At 48.6% G+C, this 18,289-nt stretch overlaps 3 protein-coding genes across 3 annotated transcripts; 2 read left to right on the top strand and 1 right to left on the bottom strand.

The window, feature by feature from the left end:
* The first annotated feature begins 538 nt into the window (after positions 1–538).
* Positions 539–8,061, top strand: LOC126986364 (F-box only protein 7-like). The gene is made up of 2 exons (XM_050842419.1): positions 539–774; positions 3,402–8,061. The coding sequence occupies exons 1-2, from the start codon at positions 545–547 to the stop codon at positions 4,744–4,746; spliced, it is 1,575 nt and encodes a 524-aa protein (XP_050698376.1). The 5' UTR covers positions 539–544; the 3' UTR covers positions 4,747–8,061.
* LOC126986362 (pre-mRNA-splicing factor ATP-dependent RNA helicase DHX16-like) lies at positions 6,675–13,774 on the bottom strand. The gene is made up of 3 exons (XM_050842417.1): positions 13,404–13,774; positions 12,341–12,591; positions 6,675–11,569 (listed from the first exon to the last, which is right to left on the bottom strand). Exons 2-3 carry the CDS (start codon positions 12,546–12,548, stop codon positions 8,661–8,663), a joined length of 3,117 nt encoding a protein of 1,038 aa, XP_050698374.1. The 5' UTR covers positions 12,549–12,591; positions 13,404–13,774; the 3' UTR covers positions 6,675–8,660.
* Positions 13,775–13,881: 107 nt separating this feature from the next.
* Positions 13,882–17,644, top strand: LOC126986365 (gastrula zinc finger protein XlCGF7.1-like). Its single transcript, XM_050842420.1, has 2 exons — positions 13,882–14,326; positions 15,479–17,644. Exon 2 carries the CDS (start codon positions 15,784–15,786, stop codon positions 16,780–16,782), a length of 999 nt encoding a protein of 332 aa, XP_050698377.1. The 5' UTR covers positions 13,882–14,326; positions 15,479–15,783; the 3' UTR covers positions 16,783–17,644.
* Positions 17,645–18,289: the final 645 nt, after the last annotated feature.

The raw sequence follows: 18,289 nt of genomic DNA, 5'->3' as shown, positions 1-18,289 counted from the left end.
GCCTCTGTGGTGGATAGTGGAGTGTTTCCCATGTGTTTTGGTATGCTGGATATCAGGACTTTTACATTTTGCTTCATATAATTGTAGCAGCCACTTTTTGCTCCATTCCTGTTGCTCGGTAATGTCTGCTTGTAGGAAGTTTGCAGTCAAGGGGTTAATAGCCTTTGCCTCTCCTCTTCATGCCTGGGGGTTGGGATGGCATGTTCCTCCCTTCTCCCTTGTTGTTTACCTGCAACAATAAACTATCAATCAATCAATCAAATGCTACCTACACATGTATTAATAGTTGTATAATCACACTCTGTCCTGCCTGGGGGTTGGGATGGCATGTTCCTCCCTTCTCCCTTGTTGTTTACCTGCAACAATAAACTATCAATCAATCAATCAATCATACCTGTCATTTCTTCTTCTTCTTCTTCTTCTTTTGACCTGTGCCGCTTTGTATCGCCTCTTAGGTCCTCCTTCTTTCGTTCCTCTTATCTTCTTTTTCCCTTCTACACATTTTTTCTTTCAGTATACATCACTTTCTTAAGCACAGGCCACAATGAAAACAGAGGTGCCGTTGCAAAGACTGAACATCACCTCATCAACTGGGACCTCCACTTCCACCCCGCCCAGCCCCAGACCCAAGGTGGTGGGGCCTGGCAGCATGAAGGTCAAGGTGCGCCTCTCCGCCACCCGCAAGTTCGTGGTGTCGCTGGGGGAGGACACGCTCGGGGCACTCAAGGAACACATCAGGCAGTTCGTGCGGGACACCTACCATGAGGACGTGAGGTGGGGGCCGCTGTCTTAGAGGGGGGGGAGGGGCGGGGTGGCACTGACGGGTTCGTGACGTGTACTGTACTGGTACTCCTGACCTGACCTCCCCGCGAAACCATGTCATTAGAGGGAAGAGGTCAAACCATGATGTGAAGTGGGGGCCGCTGTCTTAGTGGGGGGGGGAGGGGCGGGGTGGCATGACGGGTTCGTGACGTGTACTATACTGATACTCCTGACCTGACCTCCCCGCGAAACCATGTCATTAGAGGGAAGAGGTCAAACCATGATGTGAAGTGGGGGCCGCTGTCTTAGAGGGGGGAGAGGGGCGGGGTGGCACTGACGGGTTCGTGACGTGTACTATGCTGGTACTCCTGACCTGACCTCCCCGCAACAGGTCATGAAATGGAAGAGGTCAAAACAGGATAGAAAGGCCGGGGCATCAGCATTAACATTATCTACACAATAGTACTTCCATGTGAAACTGTCAGGTGGGGTGGTGGGGGCTGGGGGGTCAGCCCCGCCCCGCACCTTGCCCCACACACGCAACACCTCTCGCTTCGTCTCATATGTCAGCTATTTACTACCTTTAAATGAATTTAATTGAGTAATTGGATAATCCAATAAGGCCATACAGTGTTCAGTTTGTTTTGTTTTTAGGATAATAACAAAGAATTTGTATAAATACAACAGCACTTGACAATGTTGTATTCGAATGTTGTCAAGTGTCGTAGTATTTATACAAAATCTTTTTTATTATCCTAAAACCAAAACAATCTTAACATTGTATGACCTTATTGGATTATCCAATTAATTAATTAAATTCATTTAACCCTTTCACGCACCATGATGTGACTCGTTTCAAAACAATCGTCTACATCTGAGCTTTTGACTTAAATCGCATAAAAAAAACTTTTAAAAATTCACCAAAAAATAAAGGATCTGGATCTGGATAATAATGCGCAGGGCAGCTTTCAGGTGCATAACACGCTTACTTGTAACATCTTCGTACAGTATCCTCTGTGGTCTAGTGGTCAGCATGCCTGGCTACTACTCCACGGGCCTGGGTTCGAATCCCGGCCTGAATCCAAGTCCCGGCCCGCTGCTACAGCGTATGCCCCCAACTTTACTGTTACCTTAGTATGGTATCTTTCAGAATAGCGTCAAAGTTTTTTGCATCAAAGATCCAAGCCAGACCTGTAAAATAAACTAATTGTCAACTCTCGTACTGTTGGTTTTGAAGTGATAATTGCCCATGGCTTAGTTGCCTCTCAGCATACAGCCTGTGAGTGTGGATTGTCTCGTCCCTTTAAATTGTGTCTGGAGCCTGGTAAACCTAGATTACAGTGGTCTGACAAAATTGGTGAAATTTATTCTTACTTTCGATATAAAGTGATTGTGCCGTGATACAATATTTTGTTTTATATTCCCAGGGACCAATAACTGTTACTATTAGAAAATATGGCCAAGAAATTATCAAGTGAAGAGATTTTGAGACCCATTTGTACAGAACATGATTATGATTCTCATGAAAGTGATGGTGATGATGGAAAAAGTGAAAATAAACTACAGAAGAGAGTGTTAGGGAGAGACTTGGTGGTATTTATTATGATTATTATTGCATCTGGCGAAGTTCTTCCAGGCAGCAAATATGTGTGCTAATAGTCATGTTTGTTATTATTATCAAAACTCTATGACTGCTATTTTGACCGCCTTGACCTGCCTGTTGTGTTTTGTTCGCTGCCTTGAGTTGTTTCTTCTACTGGAGAGAACAGAATAGATAAAGAAATATAATTTTCCTCTATTTTCTAAGAACTACTGTTCGTATGAAAAATCCAATGATAGTGTTGAAATCCTCATAAAAATCCCCTTTAATTGGCATATAAATCTTAAAAGTCTGCTCAGGAAGTTTCGAGCTACGAGTTGGTGAACGTAAGCATTTCTTATTTATCTTTAATCAATATTTTTTTCGGAGTCAGTAAACCTAGCTATTTATTTGCATTTCTTGATATTTTTTTCTTTCACAAGGCAGAATAATCTCTTCCAAAACCAACGATATATTTATTTGCATTTCTTGATATTTTTTCTTTCACAAGGCAGAATAATCTCTTCCAAAACCAACGATATATAATAATGCCAGGAAAAAATAATACTCGTGGCTGAAATTGATAACATGAAAAAAAAATTGCTGCACGGTCAGGGCATTCCGGGAAGCCCCCTCCCTAGGAAGTCCCAGACGGATGTCGCAGTGGAAAGAGAAACTTATGAAACTTTTGGTGCATGAAAGGGTTAAAGTTAGTAAATGACACATTTGTTAAACTTTATCGTTTATGATAAATTCACGTGATACGCTTTCTGCTGTGCAGTTGTTGTTATTGGCAGCAGAGTAGGCTGTGCTAATCTACATACTCCCCAGGGTGCTATTTCAGCAGTGATAGGCTACTGTAGTCTACTACGCTGCCCCTCATCAGTGAGGCAGGGAGAGCCACCCTGAGTATTTGTGCAGAGAGACAAGTGCTGTTTGTTTATACTTAATGTAGGAGTGTTTGTTGCATGTTGTGTGAATTGTGTGTATTTAATGTTTGAGTGGTGAATGATTGTGTTGTGACTTATGTGTAGTGTGAGTAACATTTTCTTATCCGCAGGGAGCCGCTGGCCCTGAGCCTCAATGGGAAAGATGCGCTGGCTGGGGGGGACGATACCCTGCTGGCCTCCCTTGGAGTGGTGCAGGGGGACCTGCTGAGTGTCATGCAGTCTGATTCAGGGCCACAGGAGGCTCCCCCCTCAGCCAGGCCCCAGCATGCAGCCGCAGCTGCAGCCCCCAAGGAGGTGCCCAAGGAGTCCCCCAAGTCTGAGGGTGAGCAGAAGCCCCCCATTCCTGCCACAGCCAGCCAGCCCCCAGCACAGGCAGAGGGGGGCAGGGCAGCGGGGAGCAGTGGTGGCGAGGGCAGTGCCTGGCGAAGGGAGCTGCTGGTGGAAGCCGTGGATGGGTGCGCCCCCCCAGCTCTGGAGCAGCTGCTGGGCCAGTGTGGGCCAGCCAGGCTGAGCAGTGCCCTCAACCTGGTGCTGCACCTCACCATGCTGGAGTGCGGCTTCCAGCTGGACGGGGTGCCGCACCCTCCCCCGGGCTGGGCCGAGACAGTGGTCGTCTTCCCTTACCTCAGCGCCGCCCACCCTGACTTCCGCTGCAAACTGGTGCTGATGGATGTGGGCCACGAGAAGCAGGTGATGGCCAGCTTCCCGGAGCAGGCCGGGGAGGTGAAGCACAGCCTGGTGATGGAAGACCACCTCAAAGGGTCGACCAGCGGCCAAGTGGCGGCCAAGGACCTGGTGGGGGTGGCCCAGCTGTCCCGGCGACTACGCGATGCCGTGCTGCTGCCACTACAGGTGGCGGCCCATCAGGCCCTGGGGGTGCCTGCCCCCTGGCATTTGGCCGGCCTGCCCCAGGAACTGGTGCTGGCAGTGGCCATGCGACTGGACTACCGCAGCGTGATAGCCCTGGCCAACACCTGCCGCCGCCTCAAGACGGTGCTAGCCGACAACAGGCTGTGGCACGACCTGTTCAAGCGGGACTTCGGTCATGAGGCGGGTAGTGCCGGCGAGGCGGAGTGGCGGGACAGGTACAGGGAGGCTGTGCAGCGCCAGAAGGAACGGGAGAAGCTGCTGAAGGAAGGCACCTTTGTGATCCCTGGCATGTACCCCACGGGGCCGTACCTGCCCCCACACCGCCCCGGCCACCCCAACCCCTTCGTGCCCCACCCCTGGGGCCCTGGGCCCTTCCCCCCACAGCCCAACCCCAACCCCTTCATGGATCCCGACAGTCCCTACTTCCCGGGGGAGATCCCCCCAGTGCCGGGGGTGTACCCTGACGTTCCTGACCCCTTGGGACCGCTGGGACCCATCAGGCCGGGCCACCCTCATCAGCCCCCCTTCATGCCTCCTGGCAGGCCCAGGAACCCCAGGGGGCCAAGGTTTGACTTTTTCCTATGAGTGGCCAGCGGAACGTGTGGCGGCGGTGGCCTGCCAGTGGAGCGGCGCGTGGTCGGTAGCGTCACGCTGCCCTCGTGGGGGGGTGCAGAGAGGCCCTTAAGTTCCTGGCAGGCTGGGAAGAAAGTTGGGTGAAGCACAGCGGGTGTAGCCAACAGGTGTGTCAGCGGCTGTGATGGATGGCAGACTGGACCGAGACGTTCCATTGCTTGCAAATCAACGAATCACCACTAAATTGGCGTGGGCAAGTGCCTTCCCCCAGAGCCTCACACACACACACACACACACGCGCACACACATGCACACACATTTTCTCTCTCTCTCTCTCTCTCTCTCTCTCTCTCTCTCTCTCTCTCTCTCTCTCTCTCTCTCTCTCTCTCTCTCTCTCTCTCTCTCTCTCTCTCTCTCTCTCTCTCTCTCTCTCTCTCTCTCTCTCTCTGTCTCTCTCTCTCTCTCTCTCTCTCTCTCTCTCTCTCTCTCTCTCTCTCTCCCCAACCCAGAGGTGTGTGTGAGGCCTGAGGGTCACCTTACTGAAGCTACGTCACCTTGCCCACCTCTCCTGTGACACACGAAGCACCACTGAAACCCTAAGCTAAGAGGCATCACTGCACAAAAGTTGCATGTAGCATGTCAAGGCAGGGAAGGAGGCAAAAACACAACTACAACCCGAGAGATAAAGACGGAGGAAATAGAAAAGGGGAATAAACCAAATAATAGAGGAAGTAGAATTCAAGGAGGTAGTAACTAGTTTAGAACAACAAAGAGAGGAAGTTGAAGTCAAGTAATTAAATATGTACCCTAATAGATAAAATAGGATATGGAAGGTGCATGTAGGAGTGGAGAAAGATAAAAGGATAAGCAACCAGCGAGTCGGATAAAAAAATGTTGAAGGAAAGTGAGACGACCCAAATAAAGGAGTGGAATGAGAGAACAGAAGGTAAAAAATAAATGTAAATGAATGGAAAGAGAGACGGAGAAAAGGGAGAAGAAAAACCAACGAGTCAGGTCAAAGAAAATGTAGGAGAGTGGAATAAGTGATAAAGTGAAGAAAATATAAGAGATGAAAGAAGAAAGGAAGGAGGAAGAAAGAAAAAGGAGAATGATGACCAACAAATCAGATCAAAGAAAATGTTGAGGAATGAGAATGAGAAGGAATGAGAAGATGCAAGGATGATGAGTGGAATGAATCAACAAAGTGAAGAAAGGAAGAAAAGGAAGCAAATTAGATTGAAGATGTGAAGGAAAGTGAGCAAAATAAATGAAGATGAAATAGAGAAAGAAGAAAGAAAATGTAAAGGAAAGTGAGAAGATGCAAGGAAGATGAGTGGAATGAATCAACAAAGTGAAGAAAGGAAGAAAAGGAAGCAAATTATATTAAAGAAGATGTGAAGGAAAGTGAGCGAAATAAATGAAGAAGAAATAGAGAAAGAAGGAAAAAAAGACGAAGAAAGAAAGACATGTACTAATTCTTCAACAATGAGATAAGGGAAGGAAGGGAAGGAACAAGGGATGTGGAGGGAAGAGATGCAACTGTAGACACCACTGAGTTTATTGCCTTCCATCTTAGTCAATCCATGCACTTGTAATCACTCCTCCCGACGCTTATCCCGAGTGACAGTTTCAGTAATCCCCGCTGTTAAATGGCAATGATCTGTGATGGTGTGGTAATCTATCCCTCACTTCATTTGCTAATACATTAACATCAATTACTAGCTTCAGATCTTTGTCGATTAATGCTGACGAACTGTGATGGTGGTAGTTTCTCCTTTTCTCGTTAGCTAACACATGCTCATGTACCTACCAAAGCCTTGCAGTATTCAGGACATTACTGTAAATTCCACAAGGGTGACATGGGTGTTCGGTGCACCTCTTGGCTCACAAATTGGCTTTGAAAGTTGAGGGAGTTATGTGAGGGTAATGAGACTAATATGAATAGTTTAAACAATTTATGGATGTATTATATATTTACACTTGTATTGATGCAGTTCCTTAGTTGCATAACGCGCACACACACACACACATACCTGAAGCTCCCTTGTGCATTGGTTAGCACACTTGGCACATAACCAAGTTTCTGGGTTCAATTCCCAGGTAGAGTGGAGACAGATGGACAACCTCCATACACCTGTGCCCCTGTCCACCCAGTAGTGAATGGGTGCCAGGTGTCAGTTGGGGGTTGTGTCCTGCCTCCCGGGATGGTGGATTGGCACCACTAAAAACAAGTAACCCAGTAGTGAAAAACCCAAGGCATTCAGACCTGGGACTTAGGAGCTTGACTCTTGCAAAATATAAACAACTGAACACACACACACACACACACACACACACACACACACACACACACACCTTGTACCATAGAAAAAATATACTCTAGGTGACACACACATCCCCTAGTCACCATATCGAAACTGGCTACTGTCTGTCTCCTCGTCCATTGGAGGTCCCGTCACAAGCCCCAGTCCCTTGGTGTCACACTGGCTGCTGGTCATTTACTGTAATTCTTAAGCTTGTCCTGCGATGGAGACGTCAGCCAGTCAGACATTGCTGCCCTGTCAGTGAATTAGGATGTGTCTGCCAGTTCAGGTAAATCGTTTCAATTCGACACCTCTCCATCCAAATTTGACCCTCTCTTTTTGGCCTCTCATTCTATATTATTTACAGGAGCAGCAGTTAGCAGGCTGTTTTGTGTTGACTTATTGCTTTTGCTCTGCTTCCTCTGTTGAAAAGAAGAAAAAAAAAGTTCATATTGAGAAAAACTATTGAAAATTGTCCTCATAAAACAGAACCCTAGTCAAAATCTAAACATATCACCATTAGCTCTGATAACAGCTATTTTTCTTTTTTCTTTTGACCTGTATTGCTTCGTAGGTCCTCCTCCCCCTGGCCCTCTCTTCTGCTTGTTCACACACACTGCTTGTCAATGGCATTATATTATTTATCCTCACTATAATTTTCAGTTTTTATGCTTGAATCACTTATTTACATTCCTTTTCCCTGGACTTATTCAAACATCCGTGCCTTTTTTTCCAAGCACTGCATTATGGTTTGATTCAACAGTATTCCTGACCTAATCTGAGTACTAATAGGAGAGCTGGACACGAGCTGGCAGACACACACTAACAAGAGGCCGGGGCTTCCATAGGCGCCTCGGATGGTTGGTTGACACGACCTTTAGTGTGTGGCCTTGTGTGCGCATTGCCTACACATGTGCGCGCTCGATTCCTGTATGTATGTAGGCTAGTGATGGCCAGTCAGTGCATCCTATACCAAGCCTTATGTACGCAAGGTTTTTACGGCACCAATAAAGAAATAGATTGACGTGTTCTTTTTCCTCACTGATGCCTTGGGGGAGGTGACTTAATGCTTCTCTTACAGCAGAAGTCTTGGTCTTGTGTTGTTGGGGTATTGTTGTCTTTCTTCACCTCTGTCTTATCCTTCTCATTCTTTCTCTTTGTCTTATTTTAACCTTCCCATTCTTTTCTCTGTCTTCTTTTATCCTTCTCATTCTTTCCCTTTGTCTTTAACCTTCCCATTCTTTTCTCTCTTTTTATCCTTCACATCCTCACTAGTGTTGATATTCCTCCTTGTTCCCACCTCATCTCATCCTCCTCAACCTCACTTGTTTTAATAATCCTCCTTGTTCTTATCTAAACATTTTTACTGACCCATCCTTCCCCTAACACCAGGAAATGCTATCCTTCATTCACTTCACATTTATCAAAAGAGTCAGGAGGCAGTGGAGGGTTTGCTACTCTCTGCACAGCTCCCAAGTTACCATTTTCACCTTATTTTATAGTTTCCACGTGTTAGCCCTCAACCAGAATGAGGACCGAGCCGGAGAAGTGCATGATACGACTCACAGCGTCTTCCTTTTCATACAGTTTTAAGTCCCTTCAAGGAGGACAGACACTGGCCCTCTAAGCCACGGGTTCGGCGTACTCCTTGCGCAGCTCCTCCCTGGCCTTGCCCTTCACCTTAGGCATCTTCTTGGAGGCCATGTCCTGCACCTCGTTGTCGCGGTAGTAGTGCGGCGCCACCTCCAGCAGCCACTTGCCCTCGATCACCACCACATTGCGCATGTACTCCTTGGTGGTGAGGACCAACTCGTGGTACACCACCCAGCGCGGCAGGTCCTCCGCCAGGCAGGACTGCGGGTGCATCATGACCGTCTGGCCCTTCTTGGCCGTCTTGTACATGCCGCCCTTGCTGAAGCGTGCCACATGGTAGAAGTAGCCGGCGGTGATGGCCTTCCTGATGGCCACAGAGTCCCCGGGGTTGGAGGTCAGCTGGATCTCAACGCGCTCCATGAGGCCAACCAGCTGGTCCCGGATGTCCCGTGCGCGCTTCATGGAGCGGTACTGGATGAACACCTCGTAGCACCACTGGGACGAGTACTCCGTGCCCGCCCACTCATTGTACACGTTCATCAGTGTCAGGTGGTCGCCGTCAGGGTGGAAGAAGTTCTTCCGCGCCGTGTCTGCGTGGATGGCCTTGTCCTTGGGCCGGTAGAAGATGGCACCATTGACGGACAGCATGGAAGCCACTGTCAGTATCTCCTCCACAACTTCGTGCTGGGCCGCTGCCAAGATCATGCGGGCCATCAAGGGGTCCACCGGCAGCTCGGCCATCTTGCGGCCGGTCAGGGTCAGCTCCCCCTTGTGGTTGAGGGCCTTGAGGGCGTAGAGCTGCTCCATAGCCAGGATCAGCGTCTCAGCTGGTGGGGGGTCCAGGTAGTCAAAGTTGATGAGGTCGCTGATGCCAAGGGACTTGAGCTGGAGGACGACGTTCCCGAGGTTGACACGCTGGATTTCCGGGACGGTGTTTTCGTCCATCTCGTTCTCGTAGGCCCACTTGGTAAACAGACGGAAGCACTTCCCTGGCCCCACCCTGCCTGCCCGGCCCGCCCGCTGGTTGGCTGAAGCCCTGGAGATGGGCACCACCACCAGGGACTCCATGCCGCTGCGGGCGTTGAAGTAGTTCTGCTTGGCGTAGCCCGGGTCGATGACATATGCGATGCCATCAATGGTGAGGGATGTCTCGGCGATGTTGGTGGCCAGGACGACCTTCCTGGCCCCTGGGGGTGTCTCCTCGAAGATCTTTGCCTGCATCTCTGAGGGAAGGTTGGCGTAGATGGGCAGAATGATTAGCTCCTTGATGCGGCTGCCGAGGGCCCGCACACGCTCTGTCAGAATCTCCTGGCAGGCCTCAATCTCCTCTTGGCCCGTCAGGAACACCAGGACGTCCCCGAGCTGCTGTGTGATGTGGATCTGCAGCACCGTCACGGCCGCTGCATCAATGTAGTTGGCCTCGGGGCTCTTGGTGTAGTAGATGTGCACTGGGTAGCGTCGGCCGGGGATGCGGAACACTGGCGCCTCGTCAAAGAAGTCCGAAAACTTCTCCGAGTCAAGCGTCGCGCTGGAGACGAGCAGCTTAAGGTCCGGCCTGAAGCGCGCCACGTCCTTCAGGAGGCCGAAGAGGATGTCTGTGTGCAGCGTGCGTTCGTGGGCCTCGTCCACGATGACGGCGCTGTAACCCTCCAGGCTTGGGTCCGCCAGGAACTCCCGCAGCAGCATCCCGTCTGTCATGTACTTGATGCGCGTCCGTTCGCTGGTGCAGTCCTCAAAGCGGATGCTGTAGCCCACCTCATTGCCGAGCTTCTTCCCCATCTCCTCCGCCACTCTCGCTGCCACGCTCATGGCTGCCACTCGCCGGGGCTGCGTGCACCCCACCTTCTTCCCGTCATCGCAGAAGCCAGCCTCGTACAGGTACTGCGGGATCTGCGTTGTCTTCCCCGAGCCTGTCTCGCCCTCCACTATCAACACCTGGTGGTCACGAATGGCTGCCAGCAGGGACTCCCGGAAAGGATACACCGGCAGGCTGCGACGAACCTCCTGTATACTCATCTTCCTCTTCTCCGTCTTTGTCACCTCAGGCTGCTTCTCCTCCTCCTCCTCCTCCTCCTCTTCATCGTCCTCTGAGGATGAGCTGCTGGAGTCTGATTCTTCCTTCGTCTTCTTCTTCTTTTTTGTCTTCTTGCGTGTGCCCTTGAGTGGGAGTGACTTGATGAACTCAATCTCATCCTCCAGCACCAGGTGGTACTCCTTCCTCTGCTCCTGGTGCCGTTTGGCCTTGTCCCGGGCACCAAAGGACAGTGAGGTGCCACGCATTTGGTCCTCCTCCCACTTCTGCTGCTCGTAGTTACGCTTCTTCTCCCTCTCGTCCACCTCCACGTAGGCGTCGTCCACGCTGGTGCCTTCCTCAGGCATGACGTAGCGCTGCACATTCTCGGCGTCCCGCACCGTCTCATAGTCCTTGGCCAGCTGCAGCACCGTCTTCCGGTACTCTCGCTCCTTGCGCTCCTTCGTCGTCAGGTCGTCCTCCTCAAACAGGTACTCTTCGTCCTTGATGTCGGCCTCCAGCTCCTTAATCTTGTCGTCTTTGCGTTTGATGAGGTACTTCCGCCGGGATTCCACCCTCAGCCGGGGCAGGGCCTTGGTGCGGTCCTCCTTCTCCAGCTGGAGGCGGCGAGCAGCCTCCTCAAATGCCTTCTGGTCGCCCTTCTCGGCCACATTCTTGGTGCGGTCCTCGTCCCGCTCCCGCAGACGCCGGGCAAAGTCGTCCCTCTCAGCCAGGTCCACCAGGCGCTGCTGCTCCTCCGTCAGCTCCTCGTCCTTCACCTTCCTGGGCAGCAGCTGTGGACCCTCGCCCTCAGAGTCTGAGCTGTCCTCAGCCTTGCGTTTCCTTTGTCCACTTGACTGGCTGCTGTGTGATGACTTTACCCTACTGCTGCCGCTGCTGGTGCCACCACCTCCACCGCTGCTGCTGCCTGTAACAACCAGAAATACTTAACATGACTAACACCAGACCTCACAGGTGTGTGCAATCACCCATGAAAGTCAGTCCCATCCATGAAAATCAATTAGTACATAATATGAAAATAATCTAAAACATATGTCATTCACAAATATCAGCATCCATTCTCTATTAAGTTTGGTTCATTTTCAATTCTCAGTGATTTAAGAAAGCCTATAAACCCAACCCAACCACGAGAGCAGTACTTGACCCCTTCAGCACCGTCATGTGATACGGGATGCACTACGATAAACCGTCACGTCTGGGTGTACGTGAAATTTTCTATTGTTTCAAAGGGCGGGTAAATACGGGTGGTATAGTGTATTACACTGTCTTTAGGGGGTGGTGCTATGTACTAGAGATACCCTGAAGCTACGCCCACAATCACTCAAACAAATCAATGATTGCCTTGTCACGAGACGTCACGGCATCTCAAGGCTGGCTGGCTCAGGGTTGCCATTTGGGACTCCGTGCTTGTCTTGCTTCCATAAGAGAAGGATTATATCACTATGTGTCCCTAGCCTGGCCATCTTGGATTTGCTACGACCATTGCAACCTCAGAAAATGGTGATAGTGACTTAGTAGATGACAGTGATGAGGAATTTTCAGACTGTGGAGCCAGTGGAGGAACAAGGCTGGCGCCTCATGTCTGACCCTTTCAGTGATACCTGGTATACAGGCCCTTGAGTTACTTCCCTTACTGTAAAAAAACACCTACCAGGGCCACCATTAACCCTACACTCACCGCCATGGACGCGCTCCCACAGCTCCTCCACAAACTCCTCGATCTTGCTGTCCACAGGTATCTCCTCCTTGAGTTCGGCGAGGACATGGTTCTTGGAGGGGCGGCGGCGGGAGAGCTCAATCAGGTATTCGGCCAGCGTGGCGTCGCTCATCCCCATCACCTGGTGCAGCCGATGACTCACCCATGATCGCAGTGCTGCGTCCCCCATGGCTGCTGTGGTGCTGACTTGGCAGACCACTTACTTATCTGGTCTGCGGGGAGACGATTGGTGAGTTAAAATTGTGTTCTGTTGTGCTATGTTTGATGAGTTGGTATTTTAGTGAATTTAATTGTCAGGAGAACAGGTTAAAGTTCTCTTTATGTTAGTTTTTGTTGCCTGGTTAATTTATGTGGTACTCACTCAATTGTTGATAGCTTGACACTTTTTTTTCTAACAGATCATAATGTACTAGCTAGATTTTTTTTAAACATTTGTGGCAAATTACTAGTTTTTGAGATGATAGCTTTTCTCTAAACACTATCCACTGCTGAACCACCCATTTACTATTTTATTCAGTTTTGCCAATTCTCCAACTAACTATAGCTGGAACCATCTCAAAAAGTAGCTGATACAATGTTGAAAAGTAGCCAGCAGGCCCAGGTGTTCATTGCCAAAAGAAGAGATTAGGGATTTACGTACTTAAAACTGTTGGCCGATCTTTTTACTAATGCTAAAAAAAGAGTTCCCAAATCTAATGACAAAGCTGGTAAATTGGCAACTCTGGTTCTGGGAGGAAAGAGGTCAGAGCAGGTCACCCCACTGAACCCATGCACTGCAGTCTCATAAACTAACCAAATTCCACCTGAACCTAATGGATACTAACCCATCACCACTAAAACAATCACCTATTACCACTTGATTAGCTGTTTATATCTCAGAAACACGTAATTTGCTATGGAAACTCTGTACAAAAAATGCTAACCGCTGGGGTGAGTTGGGTGTAATTCTGGAGTAAAACCGAAAATATATTAGTACTTACAATACTTTTTAGTCTTCACGTATAAATACCATGGCAGTGCTTACCTCCGTGGCCGTGATGTGTCTGTGTGTGTTGTAAGTCTTATGTGGGTAATGGGTGAGCAGAATGGGGGCCGTCATGGAGTGCTGGGTGTTCACGTGTGCTGAGGTGGTGCTAAGGCGGGGGTTGGTGCTGGCCTCTCCTCTCACGTCTAGGTCTGTTGTTTTCTGTCTGTCTATACTCTGATCGGTCTTAATTAGGTGCTGGTAGTGATTTTTTACGTCTGGCTCACCCTCCGTCTCTCCAGCGCCAGGGAACAACACCGAGAACGAGTGCCAACGTTTTCTTCTGTCTCCCCTTAAACGTTCGCCGTGTAAACAAACGTCCCGTCCGTGGCTGTGGCTTAGGCTTGGTGCCACTCTGTTTCCTTCCTCATTCCTCCTTTTCCTTTTCTTTTCCCTATTATTTTTTTCTTTTATCTCAGTTCCTCCTTGTTCTACCTCTCCATCATGCTGTTTCCTTCCTCATTCCTCCATTTCCTTTTCTTTTCCCTATTATTTTTTTCTTTTATCTCAGTTCCTCCTTGTTCTACCTCTCCATCATGCTGTTTCCTTCTTCATTCCTCCTTTTCCTTTTCTTTTCCCTCTTATTTTTCTCTTTTATCTCAGTTCCTCCTTATTCTACCTCTCCATCATGCTGTTTCCTTCTTCATTCCTCCTTTTCCTTTTCTTTTCCCTCTTATTTTTCTCCTTTATCTCAGTTCCTCCTTATTCTAGATTTACATTATTATAGGTATGTAGTCCAGTAAATAATGTTATATTTACTCAATCTCTGGTACGTTTTGTTCTCATTTGGTACTTTTTACTGGTGCAATCTGGTACTACTAATATTAAAACTGAGTGCCAATACTGGTCAAGAGAAGAAGAAGAAGAAGACGAGCTACTGAACTTGAATTACTTGAAGGTTTGCCGCCGCCTGCAGCGTTGGGGTGAGCCGTGAGCACCTTGGCTGAAGAGGGCGTGACTGTGGCTGCGGGCGGGGAATGGCTGTGATGGGATGTGGCTGTGGCGGAGGTGTGGTTGTGGACGGGGTGGGGCTGTGATTGACGGGGGGTGGCTGTGGGCGGGATGGGGGTGTGGCTTTAGGCGGGGTGGGGCTGTGACAGGGGTGTGGCTGTGGGCGGGGTGGGGCTGTGACAGGGGTGTGGCTGTGGACGGGGCTTGGCAGTGATGGGGGTGGGGCTGTGGGGTGTGTGTGACTGTGGGCGGGGTGAGGGTGTGGTTGTGGGCGGGATAGGGCTGTGACGGGGGTGTGGCTGTGGATGGGGCTTGGCTGTGACGGGGGTGAGGCTGTGGACGGGGTGGGATGTGGCGGGGGGTGTGAGGTGTGCATATATTTCGCCGCCCCACTCTGCAAGCTGAAAAAATTTAAACTAACCTACATAACGGGATGGGCTTCGTCCCCCTCACATCATAACACGAGTCAAAGAACATTTGAGTGAACATGAATCTTCTACACACACACACACACAAATAAAAACACTGAGTTAGATGAAGGAGTCAGTCATGAGTGCCACTTAGGAAAGAGTGACCATGAGCTATTAGAGATGAAAATTAAGGAAGGATATGAATATCGAGATGAGGTATATAAGAAAAAAAGAAAAGACTACGCAAAGGCAGATTACATTGGACTCAAGACTTTCTTCGCTGGGGTAGACTGGAGTGATATGAAGAGGAGTACTGATATTCAAAAGAAATATGACTTTTTATGAATATTTACAACAGAGGAATAGAGATATATGTTTCATACCTATGCACACTCACCACAACGCCCTAATATTAACAGTTACACTTGATTCACTTCGCACTTTACCTTGCACCCCCCCACCCACCCATCAACCAACTCCTGTGAATGCATGTTATTCACTAAGCCTGGCACCCAGCACATTGTCAAACAGGATCAGAATTAAAAAGAGCAGTTAATGCTGTACTATGAGTCTATTTTGCTTCAATTTGTTTGGTGCAGATTTTACATTATGGTTGAAAACTAGTAACTGTGATATACTTTGGAATTTACAAATGCCTTTGGTACCTATTTTGAAGCATGTTTCTATGAGGATGTGATCTTTGTGTCCCTATAGTCACGCCAGTGCCGGTGCAGAAGTGAGGGTCTGAGGTGGTACTGTACTCAAAGCTCCCTGCGTCTTCGCTTCCGCTGACTTATGTTCCAGTGGAGGCTGCAAGGCTGGGCAGCAGCCTGAGTGGCCGGGACCAGCAGGAGCAGACTGTCTCTGGTGTGAGGATCAGGGGTGCTCAGAAGAGCCACCACCACTTTCACCACCACCACCATTTTGCTGCTGGCATCTCCAGCCATAAATGAAAGTGAAAGTTTGAGTGCAGGAATACTTGATACTGAGAACAAGTCCACACGTTGGTCAAGGAAACCATGAGTACCAAGAGTGTGGGAAAAGACTCCCTGGGAAGGGTGACCTCACTAAGTACACCCACACACTCTGGAGGAAGACCTCATCAATGCCATGAGTGTGGCAAAAAGTTCAGTAAAAAGAGTCACCTCAACACACACACTCTTACACACACTGGTGAAAGACCTCATGAATGCCATGAGTGTGGCAAAAAGTTCACTCAGAAGAGTGTCCTCAACAAACACACCCTTACACACACTGGTGAAAGACCTCATGAATGCTGTGAGTGTGGCAGAAAGTTCAGTACAAAGAGTGTCCTCAACACACACACCCTTACACACACTGGTGAAAGACCTCATGAATGCCGTGAGTGTGGCAAGAAGTTCAGTCGTAAAGGTAACCTTAACACACACATCCTTGGACACACTGGTGAAAGACCTTATGAATGCCGTGAGTGTGGCAAAAAGTTCAGTATGAAGAGTAACCTCACCACACACACCCTTACACACACTGGTGAAAGACCTCATGAATGCCATGAGTGTGGCAAAAAGTTCAGTAGGAAGAATGACCTTAACACCCACACCCTTACACACACTAGTGAAAGACCTCATGAATGCCATGAGTGTGGCAAAAGGTTCAGTAGTATGAGGAATCTCAAGAATCACACCCTTAATCACACTGGTGAAAGACCTCATGAATGCCATGAGTGCAACAAAAAGTTCAGTCTTAAATGTAACCTCAACACACACACCCTTACACACACTGGTGAAAGACCTCATGAATGCCATGATTGTGGCAAAAAGTTTAGTCATAATTGTGAACTCAAGAAACACATGATTACACACACTGGTGAAAAACCTCATGAATGCCAAGAGTGTGGCAAGAGATTCAATTCTAAGTCCAATTTCAGCAAGCACATCCTCAGACACTCTGATCTGAGAGAGTTCGAGTGTGATGTTTGTGGGAAGCATTTCAAGGTGAAGGGGGATATTGCCAAACACATGAAGATCCACTTCCCCTGAGGTGCTGTGTTGTGCTCTACTTACCTCCAAGAGCGTCAACGTGCTGTTGGAAAAGTCACGGAACCTGTGAATTGTGGGCAAATATTGAAAATTGGGCGTGCGTCTGATTATATGAACGATGGCCGGCCGAGTGCACTTCGGCAGGTGTGGTGAAATAAATAATGGCCGTTACTGAAGGGTTGAGGCAAATGTGAGCATTTTATTTACAAAAAAATGGAGGAAAAAGACGAAGAAAAAAAAAACATACATAGCCAGAGAAACAAACACGTACACAATCACAGCTTAACTGCAGCTATGAGGATAAAATAACATAACTACATAATTCCACACTTTATGCAATACAAATCTGCTGTTCATACTAACTAGGCAAATATGCTCCTCCCCCTTCCTCAATAACTGTGTGTGATTGGCCAGTTCACCAGTAGGCCATGCCCCTTCCCAGTAAGGGCCTCCTGTGATTGGTGGATACTCAGAGAGGTTGAATCCTATTGGTGTTTAGTGAGCATCTGTGTGTGGGACTTATTTACCAAGCCAGTCTGTGCCTCCTTCTGCAATCTTCTTCCCCTTGTTCTTCATAGCCTCTTTTGGTTGTTGTTGTAACTTAACTAACCCCTTGGAGGCTTTGAACTGTACGCTGTTTGGCCGATTCTTCAAACGCTGTGTGATTCGTCTACATTTTTGCGGCTGTTTGTATATCTTGGGCCGTTTTTTAAAGTTTGGTTAGCCGGCTTTGTTGATTCTTCTGCCTCAGTTATCATGGCGAGTTTGTAACGTGTCGGCTGAACGTGGAAATCCAACCCTTCCAGCTCTGCCCTTAAAGATGAAAGTCAAAGGGCCAAACAGCCACATCACCAGCATCACGTTAATTCAGGTGTTTTAACCGTGTTTATTCTCTAGGCCACTCCCGGATCTCAGCTGATGGACATTACCGTGTATAATGTAATGGAGATGTTTTAATAATAATGTAGAAGTGATCCATTTGCCCCTTACCTATATACCACCCCATGCCTCTCACGGCCCCTCCCAACTGCCCATTCCATTTCTACCGGACCAATAAAATGATATAATGAGAGAAGTGTTTGGGTGACCTCCTCAGTGTGGCAGCTGGTGTTCGCTGAGCCAGAGAATAGGAGAGACAGCCTAACAAGCCCCATAAAACACCCAAGAACAAGAAGAATAGGAGAGTGTGGTCGCGTACCTACGAAGAGAGACAGGAAGCTGAGATTTTTATTGGGTCGTATTTTAAAACATTTCGTCGCCCAAGTTCACATATTTGACATGGCTTTCGTAGGAGCTGTAGGCCTTTCCAGGGGTAGTTTTATGACCCTGGTGGTAGGTTGACCCTTCTTCTGTACCATGAACCTTAAAAAAAAACATGAAAAACAGATTGATCCCCTCTTTGACCTTTAGAAATAGTTGATCTGAGAAGCGACGGTGTCAAAATACGGCCCTAACACTGGCATAAAGAAGAGCATGGCCGGAGATCTAATTGAGGCCTACAAGACAC

This window comes from Eriocheir sinensis, chromosome 61 (genome assembly GCF_024679095.1).
Source record: "Eriocheir sinensis breed Jianghai 21 chromosome 61, ASM2467909v1, whole genome shotgun sequence".
Taxonomy (NCBI): Eukaryota; Metazoa; Arthropoda; class Malacostraca; order Decapoda; family Varunidae; genus Eriocheir; species Eriocheir sinensis.
This window is presented reverse-complemented; position numbering and strand designations above follow the sequence as displayed.